General features: G+C 37.0%; 1 protein-coding gene across 4 annotated transcripts in view; it reads right to left on the bottom strand.

The window, feature by feature from the left end:
• Positions 1-20,913, bottom strand: part of LOC135583166 (DNA-directed RNA polymerase IV subunit 1-like) — a 32,096-nt gene extending 11,183 nt beyond the window's left edge. Inside the window, exons 1-11 of one of the 4 annotated variants that reach the window (XM_009413175.3) lie at positions 20,742-20,911; positions 20,289-20,386; positions 19,713-19,812; positions 16,232-16,352; positions 16,032-16,156; positions 13,884-14,087; positions 12,307-12,351; positions 11,996-12,223; positions 3,679-3,834; positions 3,414-3,551; positions 1,037-2,923 (exon numbers count right to left, since the gene is read on the bottom strand). In XM_009413175.3, coding sequence (XP_009411450.2) covers positions 1,037-2,923; positions 3,414-3,551; positions 3,679-3,834; positions 11,996-12,223; positions 12,307-12,351; positions 13,884-14,087; positions 16,032-16,156; positions 16,232-16,352; positions 19,713-19,799 — 2,991 coding nt within the window. In that variant the 5' untranslated portion in view covers positions 19,800-19,812; positions 20,289-20,386; positions 20,742-20,911. Of the gene's footprint in view, positions 1-1,036; positions 2,924-3,413; positions 3,552-3,678; positions 3,835-11,995; positions 12,224-12,306; positions 12,352-13,883; positions 14,088-16,031; positions 16,157-16,231; positions 16,353-19,712; positions 19,813-20,288; positions 20,387-20,741 lie in introns of all 4 variants that reach the window. The other 3 variants (XM_065120716.1, XM_065120714.1, XM_009413177.3) reach the window with 3 other exon arrangements.
• Between the last annotated feature and the right edge of the window lie 697 nt (positions 20,914-21,610).

Raw genomic sequence — 21,610 nt, 5'->3', positions numbered from 1 at the left:
GCACAATAATTCAGGTCAAGGCTTTAGATAGTGTTACCAATACATGTACCAAAATATTATCTGATTGGCGTGTGCCAATCAGCAAACTACATATGAATTAATCCACTAAGAAAACTAAAAAATTCTTGATGTGTCAATAAGATCAGTACATCAGTCCACAAGTTCAATAGGTATACAAGAGCACTTGAAACCAAACTTTAGCTACTAAAGCTAAAAAATGTGGACACAAATCACAATTAGTACATCTTCCTGTGACCTAAAGAAATTTAAAATTTTCAAAATTATAATGCTAATGGCATGCTTATCTGAACATTGGGGAACTCTTTAGAGAAAATGACCCATCCCATAGACATCTTTGAGATATTTAAAATACAATGTCCTCATCCTTCCCTGACAAAACATTTAACTATCATATCCTTGAACAAGATAAAGATCATTATATTGTAGTTTTAAGGCATTTCCAACATTTTTTGTTCCAAAAAGCACCTAAGTAGTGTTTGCATATTGAATTATCAATCATTTATCTCCACGGAAGTCACATCAGATATATTCCCCCCAAAGAAGTATGCGCTTATTGGTCAAAAGCATACATTGTATTCATTGGAGACTGAAGGATAACATGGTTAGAAATTACCACACTCTACTAGTGGTACAGACCTAACTGGCATGAAATAACTTTACAACATTTTTCTTATGGGTGTATCACACAACTAGTACCTCACCAAGTAAACACTAGGAATACAACTATAACAAACAAAATACGGCAAAAGGTAACTAAAAACCTACACAGGTATGCACTGCCATGCAAAGCATGAAATAAAATATAACAAAAGAGCATTAAAAAACTACTATGATAAAAAATAAGGACATCTAGACAACTCAGTGATAAGCAAATATGCTGTTATTAGCTGGAAATGTCAGAAATATATCAATGTGGAAAGCATATCATTTAGCTAAAACATTACTCAGAAAAGGAAAAAAATCAGCATCAATTTGTTCAAGTAACTAGATGTAATAAATCAGTTGAAAATATAACCTTTAATTTCATAAGCGGAGAATATTCCAAACTATTCATTGGAAACTCGAGAGATCCATATGCTGCTTCTGAAATCGAACAAGCAGCCCAAGAACCAACAGGTTCACCACCTAATCCAGTATATTCAGCATCCTTTCCATCATATGCAACACATGATTCCCCACCTTCAGTTGAATCCTCCAATATGCTATAAGAAAACTCCACAATTTGTTGACCATAAGCACTTCTAACCGTTCCATCATAAGCAAGATATAGATCACGCATGTAAAACATAAGCTTTCTTGTCAAAGTTCCAGGAAGTTCAGCATTTTCAGTGAAGAGATTAGCACGGCCACATATTGCATGGACAAAACATTCCAATGGATTTAAACCATCAAGAAAAGAAGCACCAATAACAGCATAGGAGCTTTGCCCACACGAACTTTTTGCGGCATCAGATATTCCACCATCCAATGCCTTCAGATTGTTCCACATACAGCAATTAAGTTTGCTAGGCACCGTAAAAGGCAGTGGATGTGCAAACAGTTGAAGACCCAGACATGCACCCTGTTGAATTAGTTTTACCAAGCTACCTTTGCTACCCGCATCAATCATTTCCAACATTGAATTATCCTTGTTAATAAACTGATATATTTGACTTAAAAGATCATGGTAAACATTCTTAAAAGCAGCAATAGAAACCTGGCTTACACATGTTCTTTCTGAAGCAATCTTGTATTGACTAATACAATCTAATGTATCTTCATCTTTATTCTGATTCCTCAAGATCTCCATCTCAGGTTCCAACATCAGCTGCATAACCTGGCAGGCATCCTCAGCTTCTTCCAATCCAAAATATATTTCATCCATCATTTTCCGTCGGGAATATGAATCTGATGAGAGGTAAACATCACCTAAGGAAACACTTAAACCTCTCAATGTTAAATATTCACAAAGAAGTTCCTGAGAACAACAGAGATAATCAAGAGCCTTCCTGCCATAATGTTTGAACATGGTAGTAAACAAACCAGTAGTAGTATTCTGTAGCCAAAAAGATCCTCCAAGAGAGGCCATAACTTCACCCTTACTTATCATATTTCTTGAATTTACACCAAAATCCATGGTTGGAGGAAGAAGCATGCTAAATAGTTGTTCTCCAGTCCATAAAGGAATCTGAAAATTAGGAGTCTTAACAACTGCAGGTGGCGGCATTGGAAAAGGACACAGCATAGCTAACTGTTGCATATCAACTTTGTTCAAAAATTCCCGATTTGCTGTTAGCAAATATGCAGCAGTTAAGCTATCATGTGTCAGTGAAACTAAGCTTCTACCATCCTGTGCATTAAATAACTGGTGGTCTAAACTAAGCAGCTCTTGAAGCTCTACTCTACAGCCAATGGATTGTGGCACATACCCATGTAAACAGTCTCCATCAAAATCACCTAATAGTGGAGCACAGCATACTGGGTTAATTGAAATGACTGACTGAATAGGAAGGATCATCACAGACAAAGCAATAAGAGAATGTTGATGCACAGATGGAGGCCTGTTAACTAATATAATGTCCCCATTCTCCAAAGGTCTAGACACTATATCACCAACTTGAAGTTGATTGGTTTTATGAAGTGAAGTTAATTGCCCTTTGCTTCTAGTATTAAGTCCTTCCTTTCTGAGCAGATGAAGATTGCAACTCATGTTCAACTTTTCTAAATTGTATGAATTAACTTGTTCAGCAACAATCAAACTTTCAGATATATCAAATGGAATACCAATTTCCTGCAACTTGATCTTTGGATCACCAACCATAGTCATGCGGAATACATTATCTGTTCTTTTGCTTAAAACCACATCTTTCAGCCATCTTATTCCAGAAGTAGAATCTCCCCTTGAAGAACTAGAAGCATGTAGCTATAATGACAAAAGAAAAAAAAGTATGAGCACATAAAATAAGATACCTACATAAATTGATGCAAATTTATAGCATATGTGAATCCTACATGCAAACATCCATTCGTATAACGTACATTTGACTGATGATCGAACAAAATAACTGCAGTTCCTGAGTATAATTTACTAAAATTAATTGCAGCTAACAACGTACTTTCTGAAAAGTGCATTAGTAAATAGAAAAATTGCAAAAAACAAGCTTCACATGTAACATGAAAATGATTGGTGACAGATGTGAATATATTTCAGATTAAGATCTCTTCATATGATGCCAGTAGGTTACCAGCACTAGGCACATAAATATAATCATGTAGAGTGAAGCATGGTAAACATGCTATCATGACCCAATTCTAACATTCTACCATGCCATAGCATGGTGATCCAAAACCATTATAGAATCACATCCATGTCGTGTACCACATGCATGAGAGAAAAAAATTGTATATCTTGCCTTAGAAGCATTAAAGCAGTCAAGAACCCGGCTCATGGTATAAGAGGTTGCAAGAGGACCAAACTGCTGATGATGCCTGAACTCACCAATTTTCTTACTTACATCTGCTAACCTTTTATAAGCCCTCGTGCGTTCATCCTGCATAAGGACAAGACATAGTATGTCAGCATAAAGGAAACAAAGTGAGATAGCAACTCGACAAACAAGGTGGCAATCTTATAGAACCTACATACATATACAACATGCACATAGAGAAGCAACTTACAAAAGATAATTTTGGACCATCAGCAAAAACATGTGATGTCTCCACCACTCGTTGACAATTAGGAGTAATTGGAAGATAAGAAAGAAACAGTAGCTCACGCCTTGAAACAAACTGCTGAATAAATTCCGGATCAAGCTCACTTAACAAGCAAAATACCTGAAAACAAAAAATATTTATATTCAACCAGTAGTAGATAAAATAATATAGAAAGATAGCCTAAAAATATCCCAAATTGAAGATGAACGGGCAAGTTTTCAGATATATAAAATTGAAAGAAGAGTGTGCTCTCAAAATACGGGTAACTGCTAGAATTTAATGTACAGACAATACGCTAAGTAACATTTTAACACCAAAAATAACAAAAGTCATAATGTCCCTACTAATTTTGAGGTTGGCAACAAAGATGAAAATGTTGATTGGCCATCTTGACACCCTTAATATCTTTTTCAACATGAATAGCTTGTTTAAAGCTTTGAAAACTAATCAGATAACTGCATAGAGAGCATTGCATCAAGAACCTATCACTATCACTACATCAAATCCATGGAACAATGCTTAAGATAGTAAAACCTAATAGTACAGAAGATCTGGATGCATAATTAAACAATGATGATATTTCTTCTTTTCCATTTAGCTACACATTTTATGTAAGATGGATACCCGAATTGGGTGAGACCACACTGTGGGACAAAACTATAAGAATAACACAAAAACCTACAACATGGGGTTCCTCCATGACCTTGTTGTGTACATCTTGCCATACAAGTAAAAGCAACAAACAGTCTTCTTGTTCAGCCAGGCAGAACACCATGTAGCAATCTACCATCAAGGCAGGCAGCTGTTAGGACTCTAGCTAGGAGAGTCCTAATTGAGAGGGACATTTATGCAAAACTTACCTAAGCCGACCCCTATTAAAGAGGTGAAGAGACCGGCTAGGATTAGGAGGTTGTTTCTTAGAGAAGAATTAGGAGTTGTAAAGGAATAGGAGTCTTGAGTAGAAATCCTATTAAGAGTTGGTTAGAAGTAGGAGTCTTGAGTAGGAGTCCTATTAGGAGTTGAGGTTTAGAAACCCTATAGATAGCCATGTATTCCTTCTCTTTTTATAAGCAATAGATGAATCTTTTCTGCAGCCTTTGAGCAGCAACTTGGAGGGAGGAACCCCTATAGAGTTCCAAGGAGGCCAATCCCCTAAAGAGATCAACCCCAAGTTTAGAATCTGCAAGGGTTCTAACACCTGGTATCAGAGCAGCGTTCTTAGCATCTCGCTGCCCTTCCACAGCCATCCATCAACCCTCCACAACCACCCAAAGCAATTCCCACAATTGCTTAATAGATCGTTGCCAAATTTCGCCGTCAACTCCACCACCACGGATCATCCTTTGATCTCCCCGTGAATTGCAACAGGTTCTGGTTTTCTACCTTACTGCTGCTGCAATTTAGTTATCCTTATTTGAAAATCCCAAAAAAAAATTATTCCTATATTGCTGCATAAACTTTTCGTCATAAAGTTTTCATCTCTACAACGAAAGATACATTGCAGAATTCCAACCGTATAGCACCGTCTGTTTGATCTTGCTATTGTGTTTTTTCTATCCAAATCTCTACGAAATTTTTATGATATCTTTAACATTTCCTAACAGTAGATTTCCTTTGGTTTTGTCGAAAAATTCTCAATATAAATCATTGATATTTTACGTCTAATCTGCTATACTTGAAAATTTGTACTGTAAAATTTCAACCGCATAGCACTGTTTGTTTGATCTTGATACTACGTTGTTTCTATCCAAATCTCTACGAAATTTTTATAATAGCTTTGACACTTTCTAACAGTGGATTTCCCTTTGGTTTCATCAAAAAATTCTCAATATAAACCGCTGATCTTTTACGTCCAATCTGCTATACTTAAAAATTTATGCTGCAGAAAATTTCAGCCGCATATTGTTGCCTTAACCCATCTATTTGTAATCTTTTTTTAATGAAACTTCTTATACACTTCATAGATCAATTTGGCTTCCATCTAAGATTGATCTATTAAGAAATTCATCTCTAAAAACAATTTTGTGTTGCTGCAAATTTTCGTCGTAACCCGCTGAAATTTTTCGACGAGAATTCTGCAATCGCAACTTGCACCAATTTCCTTGCTGTTATACTGCCGAAATTTTCTTGATTAAATTAGATATCCTTGTTGTCATATAAACTGTGATTTTGCTATCAATTCCCTCCTCAATTCTCTCAAGTTTTTAGTGGAAATTACGTCGAGAAATCGTTGTTTCTTCAACGACAATTCTACTCTTACAAGACATCACATACTTGTTGTAACTTCCACTTATTTCTATCAAACCTTTGCTACCATCTACCACAGATCCAAAACTTTCATCTATAGCTCTAAAACTCCACCAAACCACACCCTCAAACTGCACCCAAAATAGCCACAAAATAAGCCTAAACCGTAGCCTACATCCACCAATCCACCAACCTTTTCGACCATCACCTCTCTCAACCAATACATGCCTTTAACCCGACGACAAAAGAGAGATCTTAACATCACAGATTTGGCGGCATATACTATGGCATCTGAGGAGGTAATCAATGCTAAATTCAAAGCCTTCGAGGCGCGAATGGAGGATAAGATTCGGACGCTCTTTACCGAACTCAGATTGGGCCGACCACTAAGCCCGAAAAAATCACATCAAGGAGAGAGCTTTGCCCAATCGCATCAAGCCCGATGATATGACTTCCAAGAGAGGGGAAGCTTTATGACCAACCCCAACTATCCATGCATGAGAGTGGACTTCCCTAGATGGGAAGAAGGAGACCCGATTGGTTGGATCTCGTGCGCGGAGCGATATTTTCGGTACCATAAAACTGCGGATGCATCTATGGTGAAAATTACAGCTATACATCTTGAAGGAGATGCTATATAGTGGCTTGACTGGTTTGAACATACTTATGGAGTACTTTTATGGCGACAATTCAAAGAAGGACTGTTGATCCGGTTCAAACCAACCGATTACGAGAATATTGACGGACAACTAGCAAAAATCCAACAAACCTCTACCATTCAGGAGTACCAAACCAGATTTGAAAGGTTATCTAATCAAACTCGTGATTGGTCTCAAAAACAGCTATTGAGGACCTTCATTGAGGGCTTGAAGCCAGAGATCCGAGGAGAAGTTAAAGAGCGACAACCATATACGCTTATGGCAGCTATCTCTTTCGCACGACATCAAGAGGAGCAATTGAACCATGAAGCTCAGAGGACTAGGGTCGCTCCTCAACCAGTAATATTAAAGCCCTCAGCCCCCCCTACTGTCGACCAAGTCCCTACACCAAAGAGGTTAACAAGAGAAGAGCTTCGGGAGCGATATGCGAAGGGGTTATGTTGGCATTGTGACGAGCCGTGGAGCCGTGAGCATCGCTGTAGTAAAGGGAGTCTTCTTATGATTGAACAAATAGAAGAAGAGGTCATTGAACATCCATAAGAGAGCCTTGAACATGAAGAAGAGCCACAACCGATCGAAGTTACAGTACATACACTAGCCGGCTACTCAAACCCGCAAACGATGAAAGTTGAAGGTCTTCTCAAACAACAACTGATCACTGTTCTCATCGACACGGGCAGTACTAATAACTTTCTAAACAGTAAGGTTACTATCCAGATGGCCTTACCTATCGAGAATTACAACAGGTTTGACGTTAAGGTCGCCGATGGATGGATTTTGAAGTATGATTGTAGGCGCCTACAAATGAAACTATTGCTGATCATGAGGCCTTACCAAGAGATAATTGCATATTTCTTCCTTCTCCCTTTTGATGATCATGAGGCCATGCTCATAATTAAATGGTTGACGACATTAGGTGATATTTCTTGGAATTTTATGCAACTAATTATGAAATTTTATAGTAAGGAGAAACAGGTGATACTGAACGGGAAACGTGGGGGCGACGTAACGACGATTTGCACACAACAAATGGAGAAGGTTTTGCATAAAGCATGCAGCAGATTTTTGGTACAACTTGAGCAGCAAACTAAGGGAGAGCCAATAGAATTTGAAGATCCAAACCTACTTCCTTTGCTTGCTGAATTTTCAGATATATTTGACGAACCGTACAACCTACCTCTTACCCGTCGGCATGATCATTATATAACGATTCTTTCAGGCAAACCTCCAGCAAATACTCGGCCATATCAATATCTACATCTCCAGAAGGATGAAATAGAAAGGATTGTAAAAGAGATGCTCGAAACAGGAGTTATTCGGCCAAGTTGCAACCTCTACTCTTCACCGGTGCTACTAGTACGCAAGAAGGACGGAACATGACGAATATGCGTTGATTACCGATCTCTCAATGGCATAACCATCAAGGGAAAATACCTTATTCCAATAGCAGATGAATTGCTAGATGAAAGGGAGCACAAATCTTCACAAAGCTGGACCTTTGATCCGAGTATCATCAAATATGAGTGTGCAAAGAAGACATACCGAAAACCACTTTTTGAACACACAATAACCACTATGAATTTTTGCTTTCTTCAATAGAAGGTGGAATATCTTGGGCATATCATATCAGAGGAAGGTGTGACAGTGGACCCCTTCAAAACTGAAGCAATGCAAAACTGGCCTACCCCGAGGAACATAAAATTGCTACATGGCTTTCTGGGTTTAACAGGCTACTACCGTAAGTTCATGAAAAAACTATGGAAAGATCAATGCACCACTTACTTTCTTACTGGAAAAAGTTGTCTTCCAATAGTTGGACAGAGCCTTCGCTGCCTTCGATAAACTTAAGGTAGTCATGACGACGACGCCGGTGCTAACACTACCAAATTTCAACCGACCCTTCATTATTGAGGCCGATGCATCTTGAGTCGGAATTGGAGCCATTCTCATGTAAGATGGTTGACCAATCACATACACTAGCAAGGCATTATCTCCCTCCCATCAAAATAAGTCAACATATGATAAGGAGATGCTCGCCATTGTGCGCGCAGCAACGAGGTGGAGACCCTACTTGATTGGTCGACGATTTCAAATTAAAACCGACCATAAAAGCCTCAAGTACTTTTTGGAGCGAAAGATATCATCCCCTGAGCAGCAAAAATGGGTAATAAAACTTCTTGGATTTTATTATGAAATAACTTACAAAAAGGGGAAAGAGAATGTTCTTGCAGATGCGCTTTCGCAGCTACCCGAGCAAGCTGGAGTTTCGACCGTTTCACTTCCGACCAGTGACTTCCTTGAGGATATTAAGATGGAATGGTAGGAAGATTCAGAGACTAGTAAGATTATAAAAAAATTGGAGGAAGCACCAAGCTCCGTGGCTCATTACAATTGGGACTCAAAAGAATTACACTATAAGGGATGCATTATGCTTATGATAAATTCTACTTACATCTTCACGAGCAGATTTTGGACAAAGTTATTCCATATGCAGGGTACTAAATTGAAAAGGAGTACGACATATCACTCACAAATCAACGGTCAGACAAAAGTTGTAAATAGGTGCTTGGAGACAACCCAAAGCCACCTACCAAATATGACTATCCAAGGAGAACTCCAGACCCAACCAAGTGCCATTATTGATCGACGGATCGTGACTCGACGACGACGACCCACTACTAAAGTGCTAATACAGTGGGTGAACCTACCAACAGAAGATGCCACTTTGGAGAACTATGACGACTTGAAGATCAAATTCCCAAAATTCATGAATCGTCAGCCTCGAGGACAAGGCTGATTTGAAGAGGGCGGGTCTGTTAGGACTCTAGCTAGGAGAGTCCTAATTGAGATGGACATTTATGTAAAACCTACCTAAGCCGACCCCTATTAAAGAAGTGAAGAGGCCGGCTAAGGTTAGGAGGTTATTTCTTAGAAAAGAATTAGGAGTTGTAAAGGAATATGAGTCTTGAGTAGAAGTCCTATTAGGAGTTGGTTAGAAGTAGGAGTCTTGAGTAGGAGTCCTATTAGGAGTTAGGGTTTAGAAACCCTATAAATAGCCATGTATTCCTCCTCTTTTTATAAGGAATAGATGAATCTTTTCTGCAGCCTTTGAGCACCAACTTGGAGGGAGGAACCCCTATAGAGTTCCAAGGAAGCCGATCCCCTAAAGAGATCAACCCCAAGTTTAGAATCTACAAGGGTTCTAACAGCAGCATAAAATGTGCCTTGGCCAAACCCTGATGTGACGCCTTAAGGGCTGTGTTTGGCACGATATTCACAATTCGACATGCTACTAATCCATATGATAGTGTTTAAACCACATGCTAGTATTAATTATTGCCATTTATTTGTAAATTAAATTCTTTACGAGCTATAGCTTATCCCTTTTTTTCAATTAGACCACCTTTCGAAATGTTTTTCCAATAAAAAAATTCAAAAATCAAACAAGCGCAGAGTTCATCGTCTTTAAGCTGTACTTGTGTAAGCATGCACCATTGCACATGCTGTAGCATGGGCATATCCAGTAGCACAGCTCACAGCACATGCAACTATATGTGGGCATGTGCTCGAGACACCAGCTGCCCTATGCCAATATCCCACCAGCATGATACGTGTACAGAAGCAAGGACACCCAAGCTGACAAGAGACCACCGCCAGTTTGGACAAGGCAATCATGGCAGGTTGGCTTAAGCACCTGATGCATTCAAAACTCATCTTGAACAAATCCCATCTCACTACACCTTTTTCTATTTCAGCGTGCACTCGTAGCAAGGATCCAGTTAAAACTATTCACATAATTAATTCTCCTTTATCAAGGAACAAAAATAACCCACTTACCATGTGTATTAATAGCATTATATAGAAAATAAAATATGTGCAAGAAAAATATCACTCCAGCAATCAAAAAGGCTAATAGAGCTGTGGATTGGCCTGCTCAGTTAGCCTCTTTGACTGATGGGCCTGAGTAGCACATAAGCTTTCTAAAAGTTAAATGGGAGGAGGCTTGTGGTAGGCAATATGCTAGGGATATATGGGGTCGAACCTTTGCTTGTATCGTGGGATAACTACCATTGTCATAAGAAACAATGGACGAAAAGAATTCTTTCTTCTCTAAATGGTTTCTATTAAGAATGGGCCTTGGTAACCTTGGCTACATGGATATCAAAAAATCAGGTCCAAAAGCTTATTTTAAGATTAAATCATGCACACAAAGAAAACCACCAGTCTTTTGTGCATTATCAGATCTTAGGCCCTGCACAATGGCAGAAATTATCAGTCAAATCCCATATAAATTCTCTAATACCATGACAAATTCTTAATGAGAAGGTAGGCATGCCCAAGTGGCAACAGTGCATGCTAATCCTTCACTAGCCAAATTAAACTGAAAAATAGAAACCAGACCAAAAAAATTGGAAAGAAGTTAACAATGAAATCCTACAATAGAATCTTTGGTCATCAACCACTCCTGCAACAGACCACTCGTTTAATTGGATAATAAAAAAATGTTGGCCAATGTATGCAGTCCTACCCCAGCAAGGCACAGAAAAGCTTCTCGTGCCCAAACTCTGGTCACGTAAGTCGCCGAGAAGCAACCATACTGCGGCACCAACGCTCGCCCTCTCCTTTAGTAGGATTATAATCTCACATAAGTTATGACCAATACAAGAAATTACTTGTATTCTTCAACATAATTTCTTAGTGGATGAATAATCAAACTCTTTAAAAATCATAAACAAAGAATTCTAGAGTGAAGGCACATCAATCCTTTGCAAGTTTACCAACCCAAAATTATAATTAATGACCTATGGTTTTTCACTTTTTCTCATTGAAAAAATACTCCATCACTATAGACATGAGGTCAGAAATATAAGTATCCAACCCATGTCTACTTCCCTATGTTTCATATAAAAAATATCATATCCATCACATGTATATTGTCAGTGGAGTTCAAGCTGCACAAACCAAAGATCAAAAAAAGCATTTGCTAGTCATGAAGTTACACTACCAGCATAGCAAGGCAACCAAAATATGGAAGCGTGCTGACACTGCAGTGGGTTGCCATATAATATTCATATCAGCCAAAATGCTTCTGTGGCAAATGCCACCAGCAATTACCATGTCTGCTTGTTACCAGCATTGAGGCATGCAATAAAACTGAAAATTTTGACATGCCCCAGTCCAATATCCATACCATGATGATAAGGTCCATGCCCTAACGCCCCAATCTAAGAAATATGACTAAAATCCATGGTAAAACAACTAGACCCATGATTAGCTGGTTATGAAAACCTACAAAAACAAGTAGGTACCTGATGTAGCATATCATGATTAAATTCACAAACCAAAGATATGTATCAAAGAACCAAAGTTGGTACCTGATGTGGTGTCAGATCAATCTTGCTTGGCTTAGCTCCTTGCAGCAGTGAAACTTTTGGTATAAAGTTCCAATAATCTTCAGGAAGTACTTCACTAAGACTCTGACTGTGAAACTTCTTTGGCAACTTTTCATTAACTTCTGCTATTATTGAAAGGCTTCTCCTACCTAGAATGTCTTTTGATGAGATCTTAAACTTCACTGGGGGGTACCACCCATTTGCTTTCCTCTGTTAGAAGATAGAAATAACCCCCTCCTAATCATTGCAAGGAGAAAAATGCAGTTCATAAAACAGACATCTAGTCTACTTACAGCACAGTACTTGCAACTCACTTGAGAATCTTTTGACACCCAATTCTTTGTTTGTGTAGTACATGCATGATAAGAGTAAAATAACGATTGTCAAAACCCAGATGCAAGGGAAAACATGACGAATTGTTAAACTACAAGCAAAAATTTCAAAGAAAAGTTACAAGTATATGACAGAATAAAGTTACAGTGCAAATAATCAGCCTGTTCAGTTTAGTGACAGGAAAATTTGTCCTTACTAACTAGAAAGTTAGACCAAGGCTTACTATGCCCCAGTGTTGATACCAATCAGCAGCTAACACTTGGTACAGGTCAATACCATCGAGACCAGGAGAAAGGGAAAAAGATGAGGGGAGGAGGAGAAGAAGGAAGAATGTATGGCAGAGGGGGAAGAAAAGACGAAAGAGTGGAGGAAGTTGGGGAAAAGGAGGAAAAACAAGTCAAAGCATATGAGGAAGAGGAGGAGAAAGCAGAAAAGGAAAAGTAGAAGGCATATTTTGACGGATGACGGTGACACACAAGAGCAACTATGAAGCAGCAACTACAAGGTGGTGGGGCGGCGATGATGTTATGAGGAGAAGAGGCAGAGAAGAGAAGGAGAGAGAAGCCTCATGGGAAACCGGAAAAAAAATGAGCTGCCACAGAAAATATTAAAAATTTCATATGGCAACGGAACCCCTGTTCCACACCGGACCAGATGATTTTAGTTGGACCAACAAATACCAATACGTATACAATAGTCAGAAGAGTAATGAGTAGAGTTTATTTCTTGTCAAAAAGGGTCATCATAATATATAAGCCTAAATGCTTCAATGATGAACTCTAACATGTCTGCAGTCTGTAATTATATAACATCAGAAAATAAGGGTGGTTTGCATGTGAATGTCCAGTGTGAAAGAAAATTTAGAGAAGAGATTGAAGTTCCAACACTACTGGCTGGTACTAATCGACTTTTATGAGTCTTATGACAGATCAAGATGCAAACTAGGCAATTTCATTCAGTTCAGTTTAGATTCAAGCTCAGCATCCAATAAGCTTATCACATCAAGCTTCCCAGGTGATATGCTCACCAATACTAAGCCATATCAATGTTATTTTTTATTCTCTTATTCCATTGCTGCTTCTCCTTCCCGAGTCACTACCAATAAGCTCAGCATCCAATAAGCTTATCACATCAAGCTTCCCAGGTGATATGCTCACCAATACTAAGCCATATCAATGGTAAGCCTTCAACACGATGCTGATGCCCATCATACTTTCAATTATTTTTTCTTCTCTTACTCTATTGCTACTTCTCCTTCCCGAGTCACTACCTCCTCCCCACCACCACTACTCCTCGACAGCTATTTGTTCATGTCACTATGTTGCTGCCTCTTCTAGTCACATGGTACCACACCACTCTCCATCTTCCACCACCTGTGTGTGTGTATCATAGTCCAACCAGTACTCACTGGTACCAATTCATAATTGATGTTACAAAACTGCACCAATAATTCTTAACTTAGACAACAACTGACATCTCAGAAATGACCAATGAATGCGGTCAAAAATTGTCCTGCCCAAGTAACTAAACAAGTTACCTTTCTGGTCTTCAAAATTTTCTTCAAGTTAATGAAACGAACTTTTGTGTTACGAGCCAGAATACTCCGAGTAGGAAGCAACAGCTTTGATCGGCACAATTTCAGCAACCTTCTCTGAAGAACAGTAAGGTTCTTTCCAAAAGCCTCTAGAATGTAAATACCTTCTCCAATGGCTTTCTCACTAGCCTCTAGGATAACGGAACCCTGGAGGGAACAAGTTGCCCAATCAAATCATGCCATAAGATTCTTGAATGATAAGACATGCATGAGAATTACTGAGGATAACATAATATGATGTTATGCAGCAACAAAAACATAAAGGGTCAACATAAAATCATGATGCTATAATCCCACAACTATGGACAGAAAAATACAAAAAAATGGCATCAAAAGCAGACATAGAAGGACAAAGTAACAGTAACCAGATGATCATTAACCCTCAGCTTATGGCACATTTTACTATTTTAGTTCCATTTCAAACCTAGCACGACCACAAGCATCAATGAGGAGAAACATTAACTTCCAAAAAAATACAGCACATGCACAATAAGCAAAAAAGCATCCACGCTTCCATCAGAATGCTAAAGGTTCAAACTTCAAAATTGTCCATCATCCAAAGATGCCTATAGCTTCAACTAATAAACCATGCTCAAATTACATATTCATGTTCCACCACCAAAAATTAGTCCCTTAAGAATAGCAACTATAAAATTTTGAAATTGTGACCACACCAAGAAAAAAAAGACAAATGAAATGAAATCACCTCTTAACTACAATTTTCCCTTTTACGCAAAGTTATTTGACGTACAAGTTCAATAGTAGGGAAGGGGAGGGCCAAAGGTTCTATTTCCAATGACCAAGTAATCAGAGAGTTTAGCTAACTAAAAATTCTTAATGCACATAACTCTCAGAAACATACTTAAATTCATATTGCCTGCTCTCAACCAGAGCCAAAGTCATGCTGAACAAATTTCATGCACAAGACTTCAGCACATACAAATCTCATGCACAAAAGTCAGCAGGGCTGGCATGGCACTGGCATTCAGTTCTGTGCAAATCGAAGGTGCAGGTTTAGACCAGGCACAAAATCACTGTTGGCATTAATCATAATTACAAGGCACAAATTCAGTTCTGTACTAACACACACTCATGCAATGAAACTGAAAGCCACTGTTTTGACCACAAAACAATGTCGGTATGGATCATAATGTCCATTGGTAAAGCTTCAGGATCCTCAACTCCATGTGCCTTCTATAGATATTATACAACAGCCATGATTTCTGCATTAATAATCGAAAAATCTCAGATGGTTTCAGACTCTAAAAAAGAGAGATTCCACATTTTATTAGATACATGCTTGAAAGGACCATCAAATGCATAATTGTGATTCTTAATAAATGAGATTAGTAACATTATATCTGAACTTACAAGCCTGCACATGCAGGATTTATTCAAACTAGGTTAGTCTCTCATGGATCCTGTCTTCTTGTGCACTTTATGTGCTTTCATTTTCTTTTAAAATTGTCCACAGCAGACCCATCTCTGGCCCGACACTGAGGCTGCTATACTAGAAGTCAGAACTGAAATAATAAACAAAAGAAATACGAAAACCCCTTTGTATCTATGTCTAATTATGATTTCTGATAACAATGGAGATGAGACAATGGGCAGTGACTTCCCTCTGAATCTTCTCTAACTGACCACAAAACCATGAGGTTCAAAATTCTAGAATGACACTCTAAACCATTAATACCTATAACTATAAGCAATTCCATCATTCAGAAATGTCCACAATATTTGTCCTGGGCCTTGGTATTCAAGCCTTGCCAAGCATCAATCAACATCCAAATTCCATAGCTTTTGCATGACCAAGGGAAACAATGACATAAAAAAGGGAAAAAGGTATGCTGCCTCACCTCTATAAATAAAATATTTGTTTCTCACTTTCCATGAAAACCAGCACATCAAATTCAGAATTTTTCAAAATCAACATGGTTCTAATAATTTTATCCTGAAACTAATGTTGAAATAAAGAAAGAAAAAGCTATAATTTAACTTCTAATCATTTGTTTAACAAATGTTGTGCATGTAATTATGTTCCCTGTCCTGCATACAACAGTAGATGTAGTGCAAGTTGAGTTATCCAACCTTCATCTTTAGATCCTTTTTAACAGTCTTGCATCCAGGGCAGATTTGATTCAAAATATGAACAACTTCGGTGACAAAGAAAGGGTGATAAATTGTTTTTGGCAATTTAACAAACCCAGAATGACCTGCAAAATCAATTTATAAAATCTTCCATTATAAATAAAAATAGGGTCTAACCAACAGTGCTCATATAAGCTCACCATCACAATCTCTGATGTTTCTGGATCCACATGTTGCACACTGTGAAGATGCATTTGGCAAGCCTAACTTAGCACTAGTCACTTCATTAGCCTCTACAATGTTAACATTACAGATTTTTTCCTATTTAAAGAGAATCCAGAAGAAGTTAGAAATTGGAATGTGAAAGTACAAGACGTAAGGACAAAAAGAAGGAAGAAAACCAAATTTACACAAATATTTAGAATGGCTATAAAGGTAGTAAGATTACTTATAACTGATGTTTCATGAATAGACCAGATCATTCTATTTATAAAGTGAAAGCAACTAAGTGTATAATTCCTCAAGAACAGCAGTGACTGGTCTGACAAAGCAAAAAAAGAAAGGGTCAAACTTCAACATTTTTACATCAAATTTAACTCATTAATTATGGAGGACGAGAAGTATGACTACAGAATCTGAGACAGAAGTGTCTACCACTCCAAAGAGGAGTGAAGGGCAAGAAAAATATGACACTTAGAGAAGGTTGCTTTGGCAACAATGCACATGTCACCCAGTATTCTAATCTCTTTTTCAGACACACCAAATATAATCAGCAATGTGAAAACTTAATTAAACAACTAGATAGCTACAGTAATTTCTCAGACAAGACATATAGCTAGCCCTCATCAATTAAATAGACCATCCTAGGTTTCCAAAGCATAACTAGCAAGTAAATGAATGTGGCTACAGCATTACAGAACCACAATCCTATTATGTAGATCAGTGACCATCCTTTTAACGTCATCCAGCTTAGACATTCTTAGAAAGTTAGAATTCCAATCAACGAAGCCAATAACGAGTAAAAATATGTAAAAGGCTGTTTATCTCGTTCTGAATCATCCACCACAGGGGAAAAGAAAAATAAACCAGTAAATATATGTATGTATATATACATATATATATGTATATATATATATGTATATATGTATGTATATATATGTATATATGTATGTATATATATGTATATATGTATGTATATATATGTATATATGTATGTATATATATGTATATATGTATGTATATATATGTATATATGTATGTATATATATGTATATATGTATGTATATATATGTATATATGTATGTATATATATGTATATATGTATGTATATATATGTATATATGTATGTATATATATGTATATATATATATATGTATGTATATATATATATATGTATATATATATATATGTATATATATATATATATATATGTATATATATATATATATATGTATATATATATATATATATGTATATATATATATATACGTATATATATATATACGTATATATATATATATGTATATATGTATATATATATATATGTATATATATATATGTATATATGTATATATATATATATGTATATATATATATGTATATATGTATATATATATATATGTATATATATGTATGTATATATATATATATACATATATATACATACACATATATATATACATATACATATATATATATATATACATATATATATATATATATAGAGAGAGAGAGAGAGAGAAACAGAGAATTGATCACTATTATACAATTGATTAGTTTACCATAGTCTAGAAATCAGTTTCTTTTTCCTAGCTCTTTGCAGAGTTAATATACCAAAATACCACTAAGATCCGAGAAAAAAAGACGAATGCATGAGTCATGTGTTATCACCGCCTGCAAAAATGTAAAAAAACCAGGATCACAGAAAAACAAAAGCAACTACATTTTATTAGGAATAAAAAGCTCTTGCAAACGAGTTCGATTTGTCGCACACAAAAGGTTTGAAGGCAGGTACAAGCCAAATGATCACTGAACAAAACAAGACTCAATAAAGGTATTACACCATCACTCGGACCTGGGTGTACTTAAAGTACTCTAGGGTGTTGAGATGGCCAAAGTTTCACACTGACACCGTTGGGCCATCAACCAAAATCATAGCATTGACATAGAAAAAAAGCGTTGATTCGACCATTTTCCACTCCATACAATGACCGCCCAGCCTAGTCCATTACCGAGACTTACAAACGAGAAAGCTCAAGCAAATATGCTGCAAAACCAAGCAAAATGGGGCTGCGAAAGAGACTGCACAGGATATTGCATGTCCTGTACATGTTGCTAACGCGAAAACAATCTGAGAACACCAAAAACCATGGACGAAGCAGGAACAAGTGTCTCACTATATGAACCCTTTCACTTGCGCAATTGTGGCTGTGGCATTGCAGAGCTACAACAGCACTCCATGAAAATGCAGCAATTGCAGAAGTTGTTTACCCTCTCCACAAATTTATCTTACTAAAAAATAATGTGAGAGGTTTATATGTGTGAGGAGAGCCATGAAAATACAAGTGGAGGGAAAAAAACTACAGAAAGAGTAAAGGACAACTAAACAGGATAAGCAGGCAGCATAGTGCAAATAAAATCTTAACCATGTAAACTGAGGAAGAAATTAGGGATAAAATTGGCTAAAGTTTTGGTGAAGCTAAATGTAATCAAGGTTTTTTTATAATTTGCTGAGTACCATGATGACAGAGGTATATATGAGACATCAAGAAAATCACAAGTAAATAAAAAGAAGGTTAATGTTCAATTATCTACTTAATTTCTAAAGCATCAGAAAAAAAAATTGCAAAGAATTATAAATCGAAGATGGTAACTGAAAACAAAACCAATTATAAATAATTAAATATTATGAAGAGATAAATCGAAGATGGTAAGTACAAGAGAGCAAGGAAAATTCTCACTCATATATAAATCAATAACACTGTCATTCAATTTAAGACCTTGTGCAACAGTAAGCATCTGACTACAAGCTAAATTGAACAAAAATTATAGACACACAAATAAACCAATGCATTATGATATACAATAATGTGATGGTTATTGTTCATTTTATCTAATTAGGTCCTCCTGAAGCATCAAAGAAACATCTGGAATTCTTTCAGCAAAGAACCAAGAAATTGGACTAAGGATAAAGAGAGATGACAAACACAGAAAGCATAGGAGAGTGAGATAATTTTCCTGTTACTCCTAAATAGTCAGCAAATATAATGTTTGCTCCAGAATATTGCAGCAAGAATAAGCATAAAATTATAAGTTGAATAGAACAATTTGTATATATATGTAAATGACCTACAGAATTATAGGCATTTATAATGTGGTTTAAGGTCAGTGTTTGTTATATCTGCTTAAATTCTGAAGCATCTACAAAAGGAATAATCTGAAGGTTCGATTCAAAAGAGACCAAAATCATCTGAAACAATGATGGAGAGACACAACAAACACAAAATGTGGGAGCGAGGATAATTCTCATATAACTCCTAGATAAATTGACAATTTTGTTGTTTGCCATAAATTATTGCAGCACAATAAGCAACGAACTACAAGTTGGATGGAAAAAGGCTAAATAAATGCAAATAACCCAATGCATTACTGGTATCTTGAATTGAGCATTAAAAGACTTACTATATCAGCATCAGTCATCAAGTCAAAGATAATGCCACTTAAACGTCCTGAAGGAATTGCCTGCTCCATAATCAGGTCCACATCCATGCTGGAAGTTCAACTATCAGCAACCAATAAATAGATCAGTTGGAGTTGCTAGCACGAGGAGATTTGAGCACACAAAATATATAGAGTAAGCCACCAAAAGGCATACTTGTTTAGAGAAAACAAAAAATTGATGAATTTTCCTCTCTTTGAGTCTGAATGAAAATGTTAACAGAAAATTTGAAGTACCAAATAATCGATACAAATTCTACAAGATCAATGAACACCTTTCAAGCCTAAGCAAAGAAGACATTCTAAATAAAAATATATAGTAGGTTAAATAAGAAATCCATGTAAATTTAATAAACGATCAAAAATAAGAACCCAGTTGTGATAAACAAGAGACACGAAGCAGTTATACGGCTACTCATTTATGAACCTGACAATGGTGAAGCTCAGTGATTATTTTCAAGAATTCACAATTAAAATTTGTAATATCATAAAAGTCATCAAACACACATAAAAATACTTTCAGACAATCATTCCGCGCACCTTGTGTCTGATGTTATCAATGGTCATTGATCAAATTAACTTCCACATGGAAGATATCACCGATAACGATGAATCTATCGCTGTCTCTTTCATACACACTAAGACAAAAAAATGTTAAACAGATTAAACCATTTTTGTCGGCTCTTTCTTATGCATTAAAAAGCAAAAAAGAATGATTTCAGTAAGATGCTAAAGCAAGAGCACCGGGTCTCCATCAGAAAAAATCACGAGCCATGCCGTCAAAGATTACTGGACAACGACGATCAAGGTTGATACGAGTAATCTCACCGTAGAATCTTTCTACGGTCAAGGAACAAACCTTTTCGAACGAAAAAGACCGTGACCATGAAAGTGTCGGAAAAAACAAATCCTTCTAATCTTTTTCAGTATTAGGCGTAGGCGAAGACGAAGAAGACCAATACTTCGAAACACAGACGAGAGAAGAGATATTACGACGCAAAATCTTTGTTTGGTCCGCTGCCGGAAGAAGGCGTTCCCCACGCTCGCGGCGGCCTGCGATCGGCAAGACAGCGGAGCAGAGAGAAGCGGAGAGTAGGCGAAAGGGCTGGCAAAGGCCGTAAAAAAGGATGAAGGAACTAAAAAGCGCTTCGCCAAAGTTTATTTGCGTCCGGGTTCGGTAAGAATAATGTCCCATTAAGAACTAAAAAGCGAAAGCGGCACTATACCGACCGATCGCATCTAAAGAGGAAAAAAAAGCCCTAAATAAAGACTAAATTAGTATCACAAACACACGACGTTGATCTCGGACGACGCCTCGTCTCCCCTCCGGGACCCGCAACCGGGGACTTGGGGTCCACTTCTGCTGTCCAATTGCGGCACGCTCGCTCGGATACGAGGAGCTGGAACGGGTACGGGTAATATTCTTGATGTGCCGTCCCCGTGCAGTAATACATCAACCACTATTGGTCGCTGCGGTGGGGTCGGGCGACAGTATCCACGGCACGTGTTATAGCACCGCCATAGTTTTGTTTCCACTTGAGTTTAATTAATAATAATCAAAGTAAAATAAACTTATTTAATTAAGAAAACTCTTTCTTTTATTTTCTATATCAACAAAATATATTTTTTTTTTCTTAAAAAAACTAATGTTGGTTTTTTGCCAAAAGGCATCCCTTAAACTTTTTTTTTTCTCAAAAGTATTTCTCTTGATAAAATTATTCTTTGTCTCTATCAACTATCGTTACCTTCACACGCTCTTTTTCTAGTTATCAGTAATATCGTCTCTTGGTATATTTTTATTTCTTAAACATATATAAATAGTGATTTTACGATCGATTATGCATCTTATGAAAGCCACAACA

Source organism: Musa acuminata, chromosome BXJ2-8 (genome assembly GCF_036884655.1).
Source record: "Musa acuminata AAA Group cultivar baxijiao chromosome BXJ2-8, Cavendish_Baxijiao_AAA, whole genome shotgun sequence".
NCBI classification, from domain to species: domain Eukaryota; kingdom Viridiplantae; phylum Streptophyta; class Magnoliopsida; order Zingiberales; family Musaceae; genus Musa; species Musa acuminata.
This window is presented reverse-complemented; position numbering and strand designations above follow the sequence as displayed.